At 44.5% G+C, this 17,541-nt stretch overlaps 2 protein-coding genes and 1 long non-coding RNA gene across 21 annotated transcripts in view; 1 reads left to right on the forward strand and 2 right to left on the reverse strand.

Annotated features, from left to right (window-relative positions):
- Window positions 1-2,287, reverse strand: part of PAPOLA (poly(A) polymerase alpha) — a 58,670-nt gene extending 56,383 nt beyond the window's left edge. For 6 of the 13 annotated variants that reach the window (XM_082450739.1, XM_082450745.1, XM_082450741.1 and 3 more), the window contains exon 1: window positions 2,063-2,270. In XM_082450739.1, coding sequence (XP_082306865.1) covers window positions 2,063-2,070 — 8 coding nt within the window. In that variant the 5' untranslated portion in view covers window positions 2,071-2,270. Of the gene's footprint in view, window positions 1-2,062 lie in introns of all 13 variants that reach the window. The other 7 variants (XM_082450736.1, XM_082450746.1, XM_082450742.1 and 4 more) reach the window with 5 other exon arrangements.
- A 106-nt stretch (window positions 2,288-2,393) lies between these two features.
- The window catches only part of LOC309655500, a 63,296-nt gene continuing 48,148 nt past the window's right edge, over window positions 2,394-17,541 (forward strand). For 3 of the 6 annotated variants that reach the window (XR_014260862.1, XR_014260863.1, XR_014260864.1), the window contains exons 1-2: window positions 2,394-2,729; window positions 3,408-3,530. This is a non-coding gene — a long non-coding RNA (uncharacterized lncRNA). Of the gene's footprint in view, window positions 2,730-3,407; window positions 3,647-6,215; window positions 7,816-12,628; window positions 12,915-17,541 lie in introns of those variants that run through there. The other 3 variants (XR_014260865.1, XR_014260866.1, XR_014260867.1) reach the window with 3 other exon arrangements.
- The window catches only part of AK7 (adenylate kinase 7), a 59,726-nt gene continuing 50,241 nt past the window's right edge, over window positions 8,057-17,541 (reverse strand). For both annotated transcript variants that reach the window (XM_082450748.1, XM_082450747.1), the window contains exons 16-18: window positions 15,564-15,784; window positions 12,479-12,637; window positions 8,057-12,179 (exon numbers count right to left, since the gene is read on the reverse strand). In XM_082450748.1, the coding sequence (XP_082306874.1) occupies window positions 12,141-12,179; window positions 12,479-12,637; window positions 15,564-15,784 (419 nt within the window). In that variant the 3' untranslated portion in view covers window positions 8,057-12,140. The remainder of the gene's footprint in view (window positions 12,180-12,478; window positions 12,638-15,563; window positions 15,785-17,541) is intronic.

Below are 17,541 nucleotides of genomic sequence, written 5' to 3' on the forward strand. Positions count from 1 at the left end.
ATTAATGACACCAGAACATGAAAAACAAAGAAAGCAAACTAATGAGAAAAAAGGCCTACCTACTTAACTAGGCAGTCTATGGTCTTTTAGTTTACTTTAAAAGTACTATAGTACACATAGGGTTAACAATAAGAGAAAAGCTAATGAAAAACTGGCCATACTGTTCACATTTCAAGAAACACACTAGAAAGACAATATCCATGTGTGAGAATCTGCTGCCTTCACTTTGTCTTCCATTTTAAACATTTGCACTAACTTCCAAAGAATTTGAAGCACTTAGGTCTTTAAAGGAAAGGTATACCTCCTTTCCTCAAAGCATGTCGGGAAAAAGTAGGTATAAAAGAACTTTTAATTTCTAAAAAGACACAAATTAAGTTATTTCTTAATTAAAGCCCTTTAAGGCATACATTTCCTATTACTGATCAATTTTTAATACTGACATGATTATCAGAAAGAGAAGTCCTTTTTCCAAAACAGCAATAAAATGCGAGCTAACACAAAGAAGTCACATGGCATTACTGCAAACATTTAGGTTTACTTTAATTGCTGCTGAATTGAAAAATGCCACAAAAATCTTGCTTAGACTCGGTTCTCCTAGTAACCCTTTTTATTGTTCCATAAAAGGATGATTCAATTAACAGGGACCTTGCACCTTATAAGATTTTAGGTCTGCTATATTTAATTAAAATTAACAAATATCCTCATTACAGAAATAGTATGTTGACAGGCCTCTTAACAAAATGACTAGAGTGGATGAGAAGGAAGGAGCATGAAATTCCTTTTTAACATATCGTGTGAAATGGGACAGATATCTTTAAAGCCTGTTTCAAAGTTAGAGCCTCACCTGTAAAGAGAGACATACACACACATATACACATACATAAATAAAACTGTAAAACTGTAATCAGTGATATTTGCAGAAAAGAAGTTGTTTTTACTTAAAAAAAATAAAATAAGCGTGAGGTGCTACGTTAGGTGTCTAGAAACCCCAACATCTTTATTCTGCGTTTAAGTAAAACTTCAAGGGTCAATTACATGCTTCGGGGCTACAAAGAGAACTCGGCCCCCCATCTCTTACCCTTGAATCTTCAAAAAATGGAAGAAATGCAGTCTCACGATTTAGGCCTCTACTCTGCTGTATACACGCAGAAAAAAAGGCTGTAATCTTTCGATCAACAATGAGTTCTCAAATTACATCCCATTCTTTGAGAGACAGAGAAAAGAAGAAGAAAACTTCTTTTAAAATCCCAACATGGGAAAGAAAGTATAAGATGTAGGCCTAGTGAGATTAGTAGGCATAGATGGACTGCAGTAAAAAAAGTCTACCATCAGAAGAACAGAAAGTATCACTGCAGATGGAGAGACGGAAGCAAGGTGAAATCCGGCGACCCTATCGAAACAAAACCGGGAGAGCGACACGTAACGCAACGCCTTTCGACGGGGGGCACCCGGGAAAGTGCCCCTCTCCTGGCAGCCGAAAGGCTGGAGGGAACGGAGGCGGGGGGAGGGGATGTTCAAACAGCTGGGCTCGACGCTCAAAACTGGGCTTTTAACTCGTGCTCAGGCAAGCTGAGACGCGGAAGTGGGTTAACACTGGCGCACGAAGTGGGCATCTCGGAAACGGGAGGGAGAGCTAGGCCGGGAACACAAGCAGCGAAACGAGCCCGAGAGGCACCGGGGGGCGAGCCCGAACCCCGTGTGCAGACCCCGCGAGAAGCAGGGCCTTCCTCCCCGGCAGCTGAGCACCGGGGTTCCCCCTCCCCTTTCTCTTATCGGACGAGGCGGAGGAGCGGGAGCAGTAGAGTTAGAGGATCCTCCGGCCATTCCGGAAGGGAAAGGCCCCCGGCCCGCCAGCGGCCGAAGCCAGGAAGGGGTGGGAGGAAGCGGGAACCGAACACAAGGGGAAGTGCGGCGGCGAGTGGGAGAGGAAACAGGAAGAGCCCCAGTCCCGCCCGCCTCCCCCTCGGGGCGAGGGCCCGGCTCGCGCGCCCCCCTCCCCCCTCCCCCGACGCCCCCAAAGCCCCGCCGGCGTGCGAGAGAAAACAGAATACAAATCACTTACAACGGCATCGTCTCCTGCGCCGGCACCGCCCAGTCACTTCCCCCCCGCAACCGCCGCCGCTGCCGCCCTGGGCATGATCCACTGAGGCGGGAGGGAGGGGGGGGGCCTGCCTCAGCCCTGGGTCCAACCCCACTCCCGCACCCGCTCCCGCCGCTTTAAGCGCTTCTCCTCCTTCTCCTTCGTCCTAACATGGCGCCCGAGCGCTACCACAGCAACGTTCTAGAACCGCTGACGCCGCTACACACGCTGTGCGTGCGCCTGCGCAGCAGCCGCCCGGCCCGCCGCGAAGCCTCACGGGAAGGGTAGTTCGTGCTTCGGCTTGCGCTCCGGCGGCTTCCGCCCTAGTTGTGTCCAGCTTCCGCGGCACGTGTCGGGCGTATGGGTGGGAGCCGTTTGGGAGGCTCTGGGCTCGGGGGTGTCCCTCCTGCCGGGCAGCTCTCGTCGCCGATGGGGGCGATGCAGCCTGGACGGCGCGAGGAAGGCCCCGGAGAGGCGCCGCTTCCGGTGCATTTTGAGGTCCCGCCGTTCTCTCCGCCCGAGGTCGCGGCGGCTGCGCTTCCCCTCGGACCGCGTCGGTGGAGGCGCTTGGAGGGGACCGAGGCGCCCACGCGTGCCCCGGGTGCCAGCCGAGCGCTGGGCTCAGCATGGGCACACTGGGTTGTAACAGGTTACTCAACCTCTTATTTTTTGCAAAGTGAGAGTAATGCCTGCTTCCTAGGGTAGTGGCGCCTATTTAATGTGATAATACAAGAAGGGTGCTTGGCACCGCCGGGGACAGAGGGCGCAGAGACGTCGCTAGGACTCCCGCCTTACCCTCTAGACTCGGTCCCCGCGGCGCCGAGCTTTGGAGTTGTTCTGTCCACTAAGGTGGACGCAGGCGCTCAGGAAATATCTGTTGAATGAATAAATTTGCTGGATAGGACTGTGATGACAGCAGATTCGGGAACAGGAGCTAAATTTATTTCTAACAGCTGGTGCACTGGAACTCACTATAAAGCTGTCATTCAGTAGAAACGTAGGTGGCAGTAAGCCTTGGGATGTTAGCAAAGGCCGTTTCGCCCATAGTTTCCCTGAGGCTGTGTTTTGCAACCCCTTCACTCCCTGGGGTGGGACTTGGGAGTTACCTGCACACCTCCAGCAAAAGTTTAGTAAAGAATGCCTGAGACTGACTTGACTCTCATATTCTTTCCCTCTTCGAATTTAGAACGTGTTCCAAAGTGTCACACAGAAGATTAATGGAGGGGAAGGGGGGCATCAAATATGGGAAAGTTAAAGTTCTAAATTATTTAAATATGCACTTGTAAATCCTCAGGAAATTTGACAAAAGATTTCCATTTTTTCACAGAACGTCTAGTGGGACTAGCGTTCTAGGACTAATGAGCGGCTCAGTGGGAAAAGCACAGGATCCAAACCCCATTTGTCACATGCGGCTTGCCGCCACTTGAAATGAGGCTAGTTCATTTAAGATGTAAGTACAAATCACACGCAGATCTTACTATGAACAAAAGAAAGAAATACCTCACTGACAATTTTTTTATATTGTGTTTTGGATATAGTGCATTAAAGAAACTATGAAAATTTCAACTGTTTCTTTTTACTTTTTAAAATGTGGCTGCTAGAAGAATTTAAATTATGTATGTGGCCATCATTTCTGTGGAACAGCAATGATCTGGAGACAGACTTGTATTTGATTTTCTTTTTTTATTTATTTACTTATTTATTTATTTTGACTGTGTTGGGTCTTCGTTTCTGTGCGAGGGCTTTCTCCAGTTGCGGAGAGCGGGGGCCCCTCTTCATCGCGGTGCGCGGGCCTCTCACTGTCGCGGCCTCTCCCGTTGCGAAGCACAGGCTACAGATGCGCAGGCTCAGTAGTTGTGGCTCACGGGCCTAGCCGCTCCACAGCATGTGGGATCTTCCCAGACCAGGGCTCGAACCCGTGTCCCCTGCATTTGGCAGGCGGATTCTTAACCACTGCGCCACCAGGGAAGCCCTTGATTTTCAATTCTACTTATTCCCTTACCCTCTTGTGGCTTTAGTTGGGGACCCAGTAATAGGCCTGTCAAAATTTTTGAAAATCTGAGATCCAGTGGAATCAATAAAATATTAAAGCTATGGTCTTAAAAATTGCTCATAAAGATAGGCACTGATGATTGTCAAATACTAACACTGTCCCACTTACCTTCTGGGGGATGGGAGCAGATAAACACTTGAAGAGGTAAGGGAATTATAGATTGTGATAAGAACCATGAATAAAATAAATCGGATTATAAAATTATGGGGCAGTTCAACTTTAGATAGGGTGGTCAAACTAGGCCTCTCAGAGGAGCTGATCTTTGACCTGAGACCTGAAGCCTTTCTGAGAGATTTGGATTTTATCTTTTTGTGAATGGGGAAGACATTGGAAGTTTTAAAAGAGGAAGGAGATTACATTGATATTTGTGGGAAGATAAAAGGGTAGGGAATCAATTTGAACTTCCCAGATGGGAACTTCCCTGGTGGCGCAGTGGTTAAGATCCACCTGCCAATGCAGGGGACACAGGTTCGAGCCCTGGTGCAGGAAGATCCCACATGCCGTGGAGCAACTATAACTGCACGCCACAACTACTGAAGCCGGCGCGCTCTAGAGCCCGTGCTCCGCAACAAGAGAAGCCACTGCACTGAGAAGCCCACGCGCCGCAACGAAGAGTAGCCCCCGCTCGCCACAACTAGAGAAACCCCACATGCAGCAACGAAGACCCAACGCAGCCAAAAATAAATAAAATAAAAGATAAAAACATTTTTTTTAAAAATGCTGCAAACTGCCAGACGTTTTGAAGTTGGAGGAAAGATGAGGTGGCTCTTGCCATATTCAGGTAAGAGATGATGAAGCTTGGGGGCTTCCCTGGTGGCACAGTGGTTGAGAATCTGCCTGCCAATGCAGGGGACACGGGTTCGAACCCTGGTCTGGGAAGATCCCACATGCCACGGAGCAGCTGGGCCCGTGAGCCACAATTACTGAGCCTGCGCGTCTGGAGCCTGTGCTCCGCGACAAGAGAGGCCGCGATAGTGAGAGGCCCGCGCACCGCGATGAAGAGTGGTCCCCGCTTGCCACAACTAGAGAAAGCCCTCGCACAGAAACGAAGACCCAACACAGCCATAAACAAATAAAATAAAAATAAATAAAAATTAAAGAAATAAAAAAATTTAAAAAAAAATTTAGTCCATAACAGTGATCATCTCAGATTGTTAATGCCTGGAAGGTAAGGATGCCTATTCAATCATATCAGTTATCTCTTGTTGTGTTAACAATTTGCCACAAGCTTTAAACCAGTTAAACAGCGCACGTTTATTATCCAACAGTTTCTGTGAATCAGGAATTTGGTCATGGCTTAGCTGGGTCCCCTGCTTCAGGGTCTGTCAACAAGGCCACATTCATGGTCAGACAGGACTAGGGTGTCATCTGAAGGCTCAAGTGGGAAGGATCCACTTCCACACTCGTGTTGGTTGGCAGCATTCAGTCCTTTGAAGCTACTGGATTGAAAGCATCAGTGTCTTGCTGGCTGTTTGCTGAGGCCCCTCTCAGTCCCTGTCCGTGTGGACCTCTCCCACAGGGCAGCTTGCTCTGTTAAAGAATGTAAGCCCAGTAGGAAATACAGTTGGCTGGCGTGATCTCATTCACAATCCTGTCTAAGCTAAGCTTCGCTGTATTCCATTGGATGGACGCAAATCACAGGGTCCACCTACACTCAGAGGGAAGGGATTACACACAGGCATGAACACCAGCAGGCAGAGAGCACTGGGGGATGTCTTGCCTGCCACATCAACTAAACTGACTTTGTGCCACTCCCAGATACACTCTAAATAAAGAATTTGAATGGCGTTTTGATTAACTTCCTTTTTTTTTTTTTTAATATAAAGGACTCCAAAAAAATTTTTATGGGTATTCAGATGGTATTTTTCTTTCCTGAACTGGATCTAAGGAACTCTATGAACAAATCCATATTTTAAGGAAGAGTTTCTGGGTTTGTTTTTTTTTAACTTTAAGGAAACATAGTATACTTTAGTATTTTTTAAGGTAGAGTACCAACTCCTTTCTAAAAGGTTATTAAAGTACGACTTTTACAGTAAAGTGTACAAATACTAAGGCATCTGTGCTTGTTCCCCATCTCTGTAGCACTCCCTACTGAGTGGAATGAAATTTTATCCACGTACACGCCAATGTAATTATCACTTAAATCAAGATGTAGAAAATGTCCAGTCTCCCAGCAGGCTTCCTCCCAGCGGATAACCCTCTATTGCCACCAACACCACCATTACCTGGTAATCACTGTTCTGACTAGTCCACTATGGACTAGTTATATCTGTTTTTCAACTTCAAATACAGTATTTACCCTTGTATCTAACTTCTTTCACTCAACATTTCATCTGTAAGATTCTCTATGTTGTCGGAGGTAAGAGTCACTCTTTTTCATTTCAATGTGGTACTCTATACTACGACGATATATCTTTCTCCTATTGTAGATACCACAGCATATCTTTCTCCTATTCATGGACATTTTGGTTGTTTCTAGTTTGGGGCTTTTGTGAGTAATGTTGCTCTGAACGTTCTTGTGCATGTCTTTTTGAAGATATAAGCAGTCTTGGGTATATACCCAGGAATGGAATTGCTGGGTCATGTGTATACCTATATTTGACTTTATTAAGTCCTCCCAAATGGTTTTCAAAGTGAGAGCACCAATCTATATTCCACTCGATAGGTGGGTTCCAGTTGCTCCACATCCTCATCAACACTTGGTATTATCAGTTCATTTAATTTTGGCCCAAGGGTAGTATCATAACGGAATCTTGTTGTAGTTTTCATTTGTATTTCTCTGATGATTAATGACTTTCAGCCTTTTTCAATATGCTGATTGGTCATTTAGATATCCCCTTTTATGGAGTGGTTACTCAAGTCTTCTGCCTACCTTTAAACTGAGTTTTCAGTCTAATTGACTTGTAGGAGTTTTTAACATATTCTGAGTACAAGACCTCTGTCATTTGTATGTATTGCAAATATCTTCCCCATTCTGAGGCTTGTCTTTTCCCTCTTAATGTTGTCTTGAGAAATCTTTGCCCACTCCAGGGTTACGGAGAATTCCTCTTATGTTTTGTTCTATTCTAGAAGCTTTATTATTCTGACTTTCACATTTTGGTCTAAGATCCATCTCAAAGTAATTTTGTATATACTGTGAGGTAGAGGTCAAGGTGTTTTTTTGGGGGGAGGGGTTGTTTGTTTATTTGTTTTTAATATATAGATCTCCTAATGACCTGCAGAATTTATTGAAAAGACCATACTTTCCCCATTGAATTGCAATAGGGCCTTTGTTGTAAATCAAGTGACTGTAAATATGTGGATCTGTTTCTGGACTCCTTATTCTGTTCCATTGATTTATGTGTCTGTCTTAATTACTGTAGCTTTATAATAAATCTTAATATTTAGAGTGAAGTCTTCCAGGTTTGCTGTTCCTCAAAACTGTCTAGACTATTCTATATTCTAGGTCCTTTGCATTACCATATATATTTCAGAAACTGATGATCAATTTCTACCAAAAAGAGAGAGAGAGGGAGGGAGGGAGGGAGGAAGGAAGGAAGGAAGAAACACACTGGGATTTTGATTGGGACTGCATTGACTCTACAGATCATTTTGGAGAAAAATTGAAGTATTAAAAATATTGAGCTTTACAAGCCATTAACAGTATATCTCGGGACTTCCCTGATGGTCCAGTGGTTAAGAATCCGCCTTCCAATGCAGGGGACGCAGGTTCGATCCCTGGTCAGGGAACTAAGATCCCACATGCTGTGGGGCAACTAAGGCCCAGCACCACAACTACTGAGCCCGTGCATTCTGGAGCCCATGCACCACAACTAGAGAGAAGCCCATGTACTGCAACAAAAGACACCGCATGCCACAACGAAGATCCCGCGTGCTGCAATTAAGACCTGACGCAGCCACGTAAATAAATAAATAGTTAAAAAAACAGTGTATCACTCCATTTATTTCATTTTTAATTACTATCAGTGGTGTTTTTAAATTTTCAATGTAGAGGACTTATACATCTTTCTTAGCTTGTCCCTAGCTATGTTATTGTAAATTATACCAGCTCTTTATAAGTAATATAGGAATATGCTTATCCAAAATGTAGGTGTATATAATAATGTCTATCAAAATTACAGGTATATAGGACCTACTGTACAGCACAGGGAATTATACTCAGTATTCTGTAATAACCTATAGGGAAAAGAATATGAAAAAAAATAGATATATATGTATGTATAACTGAATCACTTTACACCCGAAACTAACACAACATTGTAAATAAACTATACTTCAATTAAAAAAAAATTACAGGTATATACAGAGGAGGCTTAGCAGTGACAGGCTGGCCTACTCAGATTTGGGGGGGGCGGGATTTGACTTCAGAGAGCCTAATTATAAAATGACACAATGGATCAAACCAGAAATACGAAAAGTCACCTTAAAGAAAGTAAACGCCTCCTAACCTACAAAGACCTGGGAGAGTGAATATATTAATATATCTGAAACAAGAACGTGTCAAGGGGAGTCACAGGGGTAAAAATCATCGCTGCCCGTCCAAACGATGTCTGGGAAAGCGCATCTTGTCGGCAGGGACTAGAGCAGCTTGGCCGGCACGGCAGGGATGGCTCTATCAAGCCAGCCAGCACTCATGCCTTGTCTTGGTTTTGCATCCACCAAGCACTTCTGATCATTTGGCTTCTCCTATAACCGCTTCCAAGAAGAGAATGTACTGCTAAAGTGGGTGCCAGTCTCAGCTCACTCAACTATATTTCTCATTGTAAATAAATTGGTACTCTGTCTTCTCTGCTGGTCTCTCAGGAGATTTGTTAAGACATGTCAGCATCTCAGGGTCCTATCTATCCTTAAACGCTACTGAGATCACTCTTCTAAACTTGCATGGCTGAGGGCCAGACTCCATAGCGAATTCACCAAAATTGATGCCACTTAGTGAAGCATCTTGGTGACCCTCAGAGTTACTTAAGTGTTCTGTCACAGCCATATAGAAATGTAAATAGACTACGGACTTTGTTGAATAACTAGAGATTTGATTTAGTTATAAAAAACATAGCTGTGTAGCAAAATTTCAGCTAAACAGCTTCATACACTGATATTTATTGTACCTCTACCATGTGCTATGCAATTTTTTAGTCTGTAGAGAGACAGAAAAACAAAACAAAATCCCTGCCTCCATGGAGGTTACATTTTAGTGAGGTATAGAGACAATAAGTACATGGGCATATAAAATGATGTCAAGTGTCAGCAGAGAAAAGGAACAGCGTGGAATGTCATTGGGAGGACAATCTAGGGGGCCTCTCTGAGGAGGTGATATTTGAGCTGAGCTGCGGATGAAGTGAGGGTGAGCCACGTGGATATGTGGGAGCCAAGTTTTCCAGGCCAAGGCCCCAACACAGAGTACACTTGGCAATGAGGGTTTTAGTGAGAGGGCAGTGAGGTCACGAGGGGTCAGACTGTATCAGGCCTCGAAGGCCCAGGTCAGGAGTTTGCCTCCCCGTCCGTGTGAGATCGGAACGCACTGGGGGGCTTTAAGCAGATCTGACTTGTGTTTTAACAAGATTCCCCTGTTGGGATGTTGACAGAAGTCACGGAAAGGAGCAGGCCAGGACAGTAATGTTGGAGGGGTAGGAAGCAGACAGACTTCGGATATGTTTTGAAAGTTGGGCCAATATGATGCACTGATGCATGGAATATGGGGTAAGAGAATAAGAAAAGAACGAGGCATGCCTCCACAGTTTAGGGCCTGAGCGGCTGGAAGGATGGAGTTGCCGATACCTGAGATTGGAAACCGGGGGAGCAGCAGGTGAGGGGAAGGGCGTCACTGGTAACCGGGCTGTAAAGAGGACCGCAATTTTGGGCCCGTGGTTGGAGGAGGATGTGGAGGTCTAGGCGGGTTTTTTCATTCGAATTGGGTTTTTGTCTTGTCTTGTTTTGATGTATGGGAGTTAGGAGAATAAGTTTGAAGCTGAGGGTGATGATCCAGAGGAGAGGGAAAAATCAAGCTGTGAGAGAGAAGGGATGATTATAGGAGCAGAATCGGATTACGTGAGAAGAGATGGGATTCAGGGCACAGGTTGATCTTAGGTGGGAGCACAGACAGTTCTCAGCAGCAGAAGGGAAGGCAGAGGTAGGTTTGCAGTGGGAGGATGTAGAAGTTCTCTTTTGATTGCATGGGTTTTCTCAGTGAACTAAGAAGCCAGGTCACGAGATGTAACCATCCTGAAGGCATGAAAATGTAACTATCATAAAGACCAGTGATTTCAAACTGTCGAAAACGTATTCTCTTTAGTTACTTAGTGTTTTCGATTAAAATAAGGATCAAAAATAGTGCAGTGAAGTAAAAGAAAAATAGGTAAATTGGACTTCATCAAAATTAAAAGTTTTTGTGCATTAAAGGGCATTATCAAGGGAGTGAAAAGACAAGCCACAGAATGGGGGAAAATATTTGCCAATCACATATCTGATAAGGGTCTTCTATCCAGAATATATAAAGAACTTTTACAATTCAGTAACAAAAAGACAACCCAAATAAAAAGTGAACAAAGGACTCGGATATAGATTTCTCCAAAGAAGATATACAAATGGCCAGCAAGCACATGAAAAGATGCTTAGTTACAATGTGATACTACTACACACCCACGAGTCTGGTAGTTCCCCATACAGAATTACCGTATGACAATATTTCCACTCCTGGGTTTCTACCGAAAATTGACAACAGGTGTTCAAACAGGAAGTTGTACTCAAATGTTCATAGCCGCTCTATTCACAAGAGCCAAAAGGTGGAAAGAACTTAACTGTCCATCAACACATGAATGATTAAACAAAATATGGTCTATCTATACAGTGGAATATTTTTCAGCCATAAAAAGGAATGAAGTATTGATACATGCTACAACATGAATGAATTTTGAAAACATGGTAAGTGAAAGAAGCTAGACACAAAAGGCCACATATTGCATGATTCCATTTATATAAAATATCCAGAATAGACAAATCCATAGAGACAGGAAGCAGATTAGTGTTTGCTAGGAGCTTGAGGGGAGGGGATAATGGGGAGTGACTGATGAATGGGTACAGGGCTTCCAAGTGGGGTGATGGAAAAGTTCTGGAGCTAGATTGTGGTGATGAGTGGACAGTATCATGAATGTACTTAGTGCCACAAATTGTACACTTTAACATGGTTGCAATGGTAAATTTGTGTTTTATGTATTTTGCCACACAAAAAAGTAGTGCAGTTATATTCAGATTTCATTATTTAAAGAAATGAAATATATATGCCATTAAGATAAACCTAAACTGATTTCTCATCCATTGTAATTCTGGGAATTATAGGATTTTTAGAGCTGAAAAGGCCATAGGGATTGATTGTTTATGCCTATATGGTAAAGTTAGTTTGTTAAAAATATTTAGCAACTTTCTAATTATCAAAGATATTAAAATTTATTCATCTTGTTACATGAATTTTTCTACCAAGAGGTTTAGAATTCTCTCTGACTCATAGGTTGGGTGCTGACCTTGAACTCAAAAAGCAACCTTGCAGAAACCAAACATGTCTGACTTACTGTGACTCAAAAAGCATAAACTGTTCTAATTTATTTCCATTTCTAACACCAATGGTACTGGGGACATAACAAATCACATAAATTCATTAGCTTACATGTTAGAATAATATATAGTCTGATTTTCTTCATGCTATAAATTAAATTACTATAAACATTAGTGTACAGAATACTCAGACTAAGAATGAAATATTAAATCAATATTTATCCCATGAGCTATGCACAGATACTTTAACAATTTACCTCTCAAAATATGGTTTTAATGAAGTAGTGACCCATTGCCATAGAGCTTTTTATAATAAATCTACTTAATTAAATATTTGTTTGCAGGGAGAAAAAAAGAATTTCCCCAAAACTAGAAAAGCATTTTTTAAAGCAATTTTTCAAATTACAATGTTAAAGTCATCTCCAGCTCTGTAAAAGTATATGACATGAGATCTTTAAAATTTCACTGCATTTCAGGATTGTTCTTGAAAAGATACTCTGCCTGTAATTGAGAAAAAAGAAGAAAAAGTCAACAATTTAGAATGTACTATTAATTTAGAATTTAGAATTAATAGTACATTAATTTGTACTGTTAATGTTTACAATTTAAAAATGAAAGTGCAGAAATTTTTTGCTTTCAAATGAGTAACAAAAATCTTATTATAAACTGTGATGAAGGTATTAGAGGCTATTTCCCAAATAACCAGACACACAATTTCTCTGTCTCAACTGGCTTTTCATTTAGATTTGGGCATATTTTATTTTCAAATTGATATTTTTAAAAAGCCTTAAATCTCTTACCAGAAAATCAACAGGATCATCGGGTCTGATCTTACAACACTCATTCAGACCTTGCATAAGGGTTGGCATAACGTGGGTCATTAAATAGTTTCTCAAGGGAAGAGACTGGGCCTCCAGTAATTCTTTTTCTTCTCTTTTAACTTCCTCTAGTCGTTTACTCTACAAATAGAAAATTCGGGGATGCAGTAAATAGACGGAAAAAGAAGAATGGTTTCATACGACTCACCCCAGAGTGCACTAGAAGTAGATACTGCTATAAATGTTCATCATGTTATGATAAAGATGGCATTTCCAGTTGACAGGGAAAAGATGTAAATGGTGTTTTAACAACTGCCTAGTCATATAGAAAATAATAAACTGGACCCCTACCTCACTTCTTTTTTTTTTTTCCAGCATGATTTATCTTTATTAATCACCCCTTTTGTTCACTTTCTTAATTACTCAGGCAATCCAAATCCCTCTAGGACAGGCAAAAAGATGATGATGATGATAATGATGATGATGATGGTGATGATGGTGATAATGATGATGATGATTCTACCTCACTTCTTAAACCGAAATAATTTCTAGCTGCCCAGATGAAGCAAAGTGAGAGAAAGAGAGAAAGAAAGAAAGGGAGGAAGGAAGAAAGAAAGAAGAAAGGAAAGAAGGAAGGGAGAAAGAAAGAAAGAAGGAAAGAAAGAGGAAGGAAGGATCACAGAATCATAGAAGTGCTAATAGGGACTTCCCTGGTGGTCCAGTGGTTAAGAATCCACCTGCCAATGCAGGGGACATGGGTTCGAGCCCTGGTCGGGGAAGATCCGACATGCCGCGGGGCAACTAAGCCTGCACGCCACAACTACTGAAGCCCGCACGCTCTAGAGCCTGTGCTCTGCAACAAGAGAGAAGCCACCGCAATGAGAGGCCCGCGCACCGCAGTGAGGAGTAGCCCCCACTCACTGCAACTAGAGAAAGCCTGCACGCAGCAACGAAGACTCAATGCAGCCAAAAAAAAGAAAAAAAAGTGCTAATAGAAAGTCTCGAAGGTATTGATCTGGTGGGCTTGTGTTATGCTCAGCATACAGCCCCCCTCTCTCAGGACTAATAATTCCAGATTTCCTTTGAGAAATCTCCCTTCTCAGTCTAGTGGATTGGGTGGGACTTAAGCCCATCAGTCCAGCCCACTCCTGGCCATGGACATTAGTTAAATGTGCAGCCAAAAGACAATAAACAAGATAAAGATATAAAATACATACTGCCTTAGGTAGAATAAATGCAAAGAGGGAAATTTATTGTTTTTGTTTTTGTTTTTTTTTGGCATGCAGGATCTTAGTTCCCCCACTAGGGACTGAACCTGTGTCCCCTGCAGGGGGAAGCGAGGAGCCTTAACCACTGGGCCTCCAGGGAAGTCCCAAGAGGGAAATTTAAAAGTATAGAAAGGGATAGGACGTGCTATGCAGTGGGGCAGGTGTTGAAATTTTAAATATGGTGTCCAGGAAAGGCCTCATTAGAAAGATGACTTTTAGCAATGACTTGAAGCAAGGGAAGAAGTTAATCGCACAGATGGCACGTTGTTTAAATGCACGGAGATATTAGAGACAGCCAGGTCACAGAGGACCTTGGGGACCACAATAAGGAGTTTGGACTTTCATCTAACAGTGATGAACCGCCTGTGAAGAGTTTAAACAGAGAATGGACGTGGTGAATCGGTATTTTTTTTTTTTTTTTTGGCCCTGCCAAGCAGCACGTGGGATCTTCCCTGCCAGGGATGGAACCTGTGCCCCCTGCATTGGGAGCACGGAGTCTTTTTTTTTTTTTTTTTTTTTGGCTGTGTTGGGTCTTCGTTTCTGTGCGAGGGCTTTTTCTAGTTGCGGCGAGTGGGGGCCACTCTTCATCGCGGTGCGCGGGCCTCTCACTATCGCGGCCTCTCTTGTTGCGGAGCACAGGCTCCAGACGCGCAGGCTCAGTAGTTGTGGCTCACGGGCCTAGTTGCTCCGTGGCATGTGAGATCTTCCCAGACCAGGGCTCGAACCCGTGTCCCCTGCATTGGCAGGCAGATTCTCAACCACTGTGCCACCAGGGAAGCCCGGGAGCACGGAGTCTTAACCACTGGACTGCCAGGGAAGTCTGGATCTGTATTTTATTTTTTGTTTTTTTAAATAAATTTATTTATTTATTTATTTTTGGCTGCGTTCGGTCTTTGTTGCTGCGCCGGGCTTTCTCTAGCTGCGGCGAGCGGGGGCTACTCTTTGTTGCAGTGTGCCATTTTCTCATTGCAGTGGCTTCTCTTGTTGTGGAGCATGGGCTCTAGGCCACGGGTTTCAGTAGTTGTGGCACGCAGGCTCAGTAGTTGTGGTGCACGGGCTTAGTTGCTCCGCGGCATGTGGGATCTTCCCGGACCAGGGCTCAAATCCGTGTCCCCTGCATTGGCAGGTGGATTCTTGACCACCGCGCCACCAGGGAAGCTTGGATCTGTATTTTAGAAGGATCACCTGGCAGCAGCAGGGGAACAGATTGGAGATGGAGCAGGTTGAGCTGGGGAGACCAGCCAGAAGGCACCACATAATTCTGGCACCCTGGTCAGGAGAAGGGAGCCCTGCAGGTGGATGTGAGTGCTGTTTTAGGAGACAGAATAGATAAGACTCAGTGATTTGGAGAAGAAGGGTAGAATGAGGCTGACCACCCAAGTTGGATGGGTAAATGGAGGAAAACCAAATGAAATCACCAGGTTGACAGGCAGCAAAATGGCACACTTTTACAGCGATGTGTATTGTTAATGCTGTGTCAATGTCTAGTTGTTATTATCGTTATTATTTACACTAAGCAAAAGACCGGGGCATCTTTTAAAAAATGGTACATATGAAAGAAATTTAAAAAAAAAAAGAAAAAAGAAAAAAATGGTACATATGACTAAACAAACAAAAACAAAAACAACAAAAAATTGTTTGGGGTTTTTCCATGACATTTCTCTGTTAGCCGGATGGGAAGTGCGAGAGGCCTGAATGGTTTTGCCAGTCCCCATCCCCCATCCCCCATCCTCCATTCCCCATCCCCATCCCCCATCCCCCACCCACTCCCCCGCCCCTACGCATGCGCACACACTCACCCACTCCTCCCAGCGAGCGATCTTCTCTGCGGTCTCCGCAGCCTCCTTGTGCTGTCGCTCTGCCTCCTCCATGGCCTCCTTGGCCAGCTGTTCCTCGGCAGCCCTCCGCTCCTCTTCTGCCTTTTCTTCATCCGTTAAACCATAATTGCGAGGCTCCCCAATCTCTCTGATGAGCTGTCTGATAGCAAGTCTGTTCTGAGCGTCTTCGAGTCTTCCTACATCTTTAAAAACCACAAGAGAGGGAGAGAGCAATACAGACTTTTATAATCTGGTCCTGGGGCTTCCCTGGGGGCGCAGCGGTTAAGAATCCACCTGCCAGTGCAGGGGACACGGGTTCGAGCCCTGATCCGGAAAGATCCCACATGCCGCGGAGCAACTAAGCCCGTGCGCCACAACTACTTAGCCCACGTGCTGCAACCACTGAAGCCCACGTGCCTAGAGCCTGTGCTCTGCAACAAGAGAAGCCACCAATGAGAAGCCCACGCACCGCAACTAGAGAAAGCCTGCGTGCAGCAAGGAAGACCCAATGCAGCCAAAAATAAATTTAAAAAAAATATATGATCTGGTCCTGGCTGCAATCTATTCTGAGTCCATTTTTGGGAAAATTCTATTACTGTAATCTTGTGATGGTAGATTGTGTAAATTACCATATGAGGGTTTCCTTTTCTAGTTACCAGCACAGTTTAGAATTTCTGGTCTCACTGGCAAATATCAGACTGGTCTCTGGGAGTCACGGGGAGCAAGACTGTGGCTCAGGTCTGAGCTGTGACAGTCGCCGCTGATTTGAGTGGATGGAGGGGGGTGTGGACCTCCTCAAAAGGAATGAGTTCTCCACCCTGGGAAGCATTCAAGCAGAAACTGGGGCACTTCACTTGGGGGTTTCCACAGAAGGAAGTCCTGTACTTGGAGGCTGGGCTGGGTGACTTCCAGGTTTCTTTTGTTTTCTGTTTCTGAGAATCAATGATTCTGGGATACTTTTTTTTTTTTAATTTATTTTGGCCACGTTGGGTCTTCATTGCTGCACACGGGCTTTCTCTAGTTGCAGCGAGCTGGGGCTACTCTTCGTTGCGGTGCGTGGGCTTCTCATTGCGGTAGCTTCTCTTGTTGCAGAGCACGGGCTCTAGGTGCGAGGGCTTCAGTAGTTGTGGCCCGTGGGCTCAGTAGTTGTGGTGCACGGGCTTAGTTGCTCCGCGGCATGTGGGATCTTCCTGGACCAAGGATCGAACACGTGTTCCCTGCATTGGCAGGCGGATTCTTAACCACTGCACCGCCAGGGAAGTCCTGATTCTGGGATTATTATTTTATTTTATCATTTTATTTTATTTTATTTTAATTTTTTGGCCGCACCACACGGCATGCGGGATCTTAGTTCCCGGACCAGACCAGGGATCGAACCCGTGCCCCCTGCAGTGGAAGCACGGAGTCTTAACCACTGGATCGCCAGGCAAATCCCTAGGATACATTTCCAGTTCATAAAAAATTAACTGTTTCAGTTAGCCTACTTGAATAGAAAAGAGTCCAAACTCCAGAATACGTGGCTAATGTTAATATCAAGACCAAAAGAAGGAGAAGGAAGAGGAGGGGGAGGAGGGAGAGAAGGAGGAGGAGGAGGAGAGAGAGGAGGAGGGGGAAAAGGAGGGGGAGGGCAGGGGAGGAGAGGAGGAGCTCTAAGCCTCCCAGTACTCCAGGAGCCAGATGCTGTCTCAGCTGGTTCTGGGGGATGAAGAGAGGCCTCGGGAGGTCCCAAAGGTCAGCCTGGCTGCTAAGCTTCCACCAGGCTAGCGGTTTCTCACCAAACCCAGAGGAAGAAGAGGTGTCAAGACCCAGAAAATCAGAAAGGAAGTTCAGGGGTTCATCAAGCCAAGGGGAGGAGAAACAGCTACAACAGATCAGATTTGGAGGCAGGGACAGTGATGATGGCGGTGAGGCTGATGGGAGATCGTACTCACTGGGTGCTTGCTGGATGCTCAGCTCTGAG

The sequence above is a fragment of the Balaenoptera physalus genome, assembly GCF_965194825.1.
Source record: "Balaenoptera physalus genome assembly, chromosome: 2".
Taxonomy (NCBI): domain Eukaryota; kingdom Metazoa; phylum Chordata; class Mammalia; order Artiodactyla; family Balaenopteridae; genus Balaenoptera; species Balaenoptera physalus.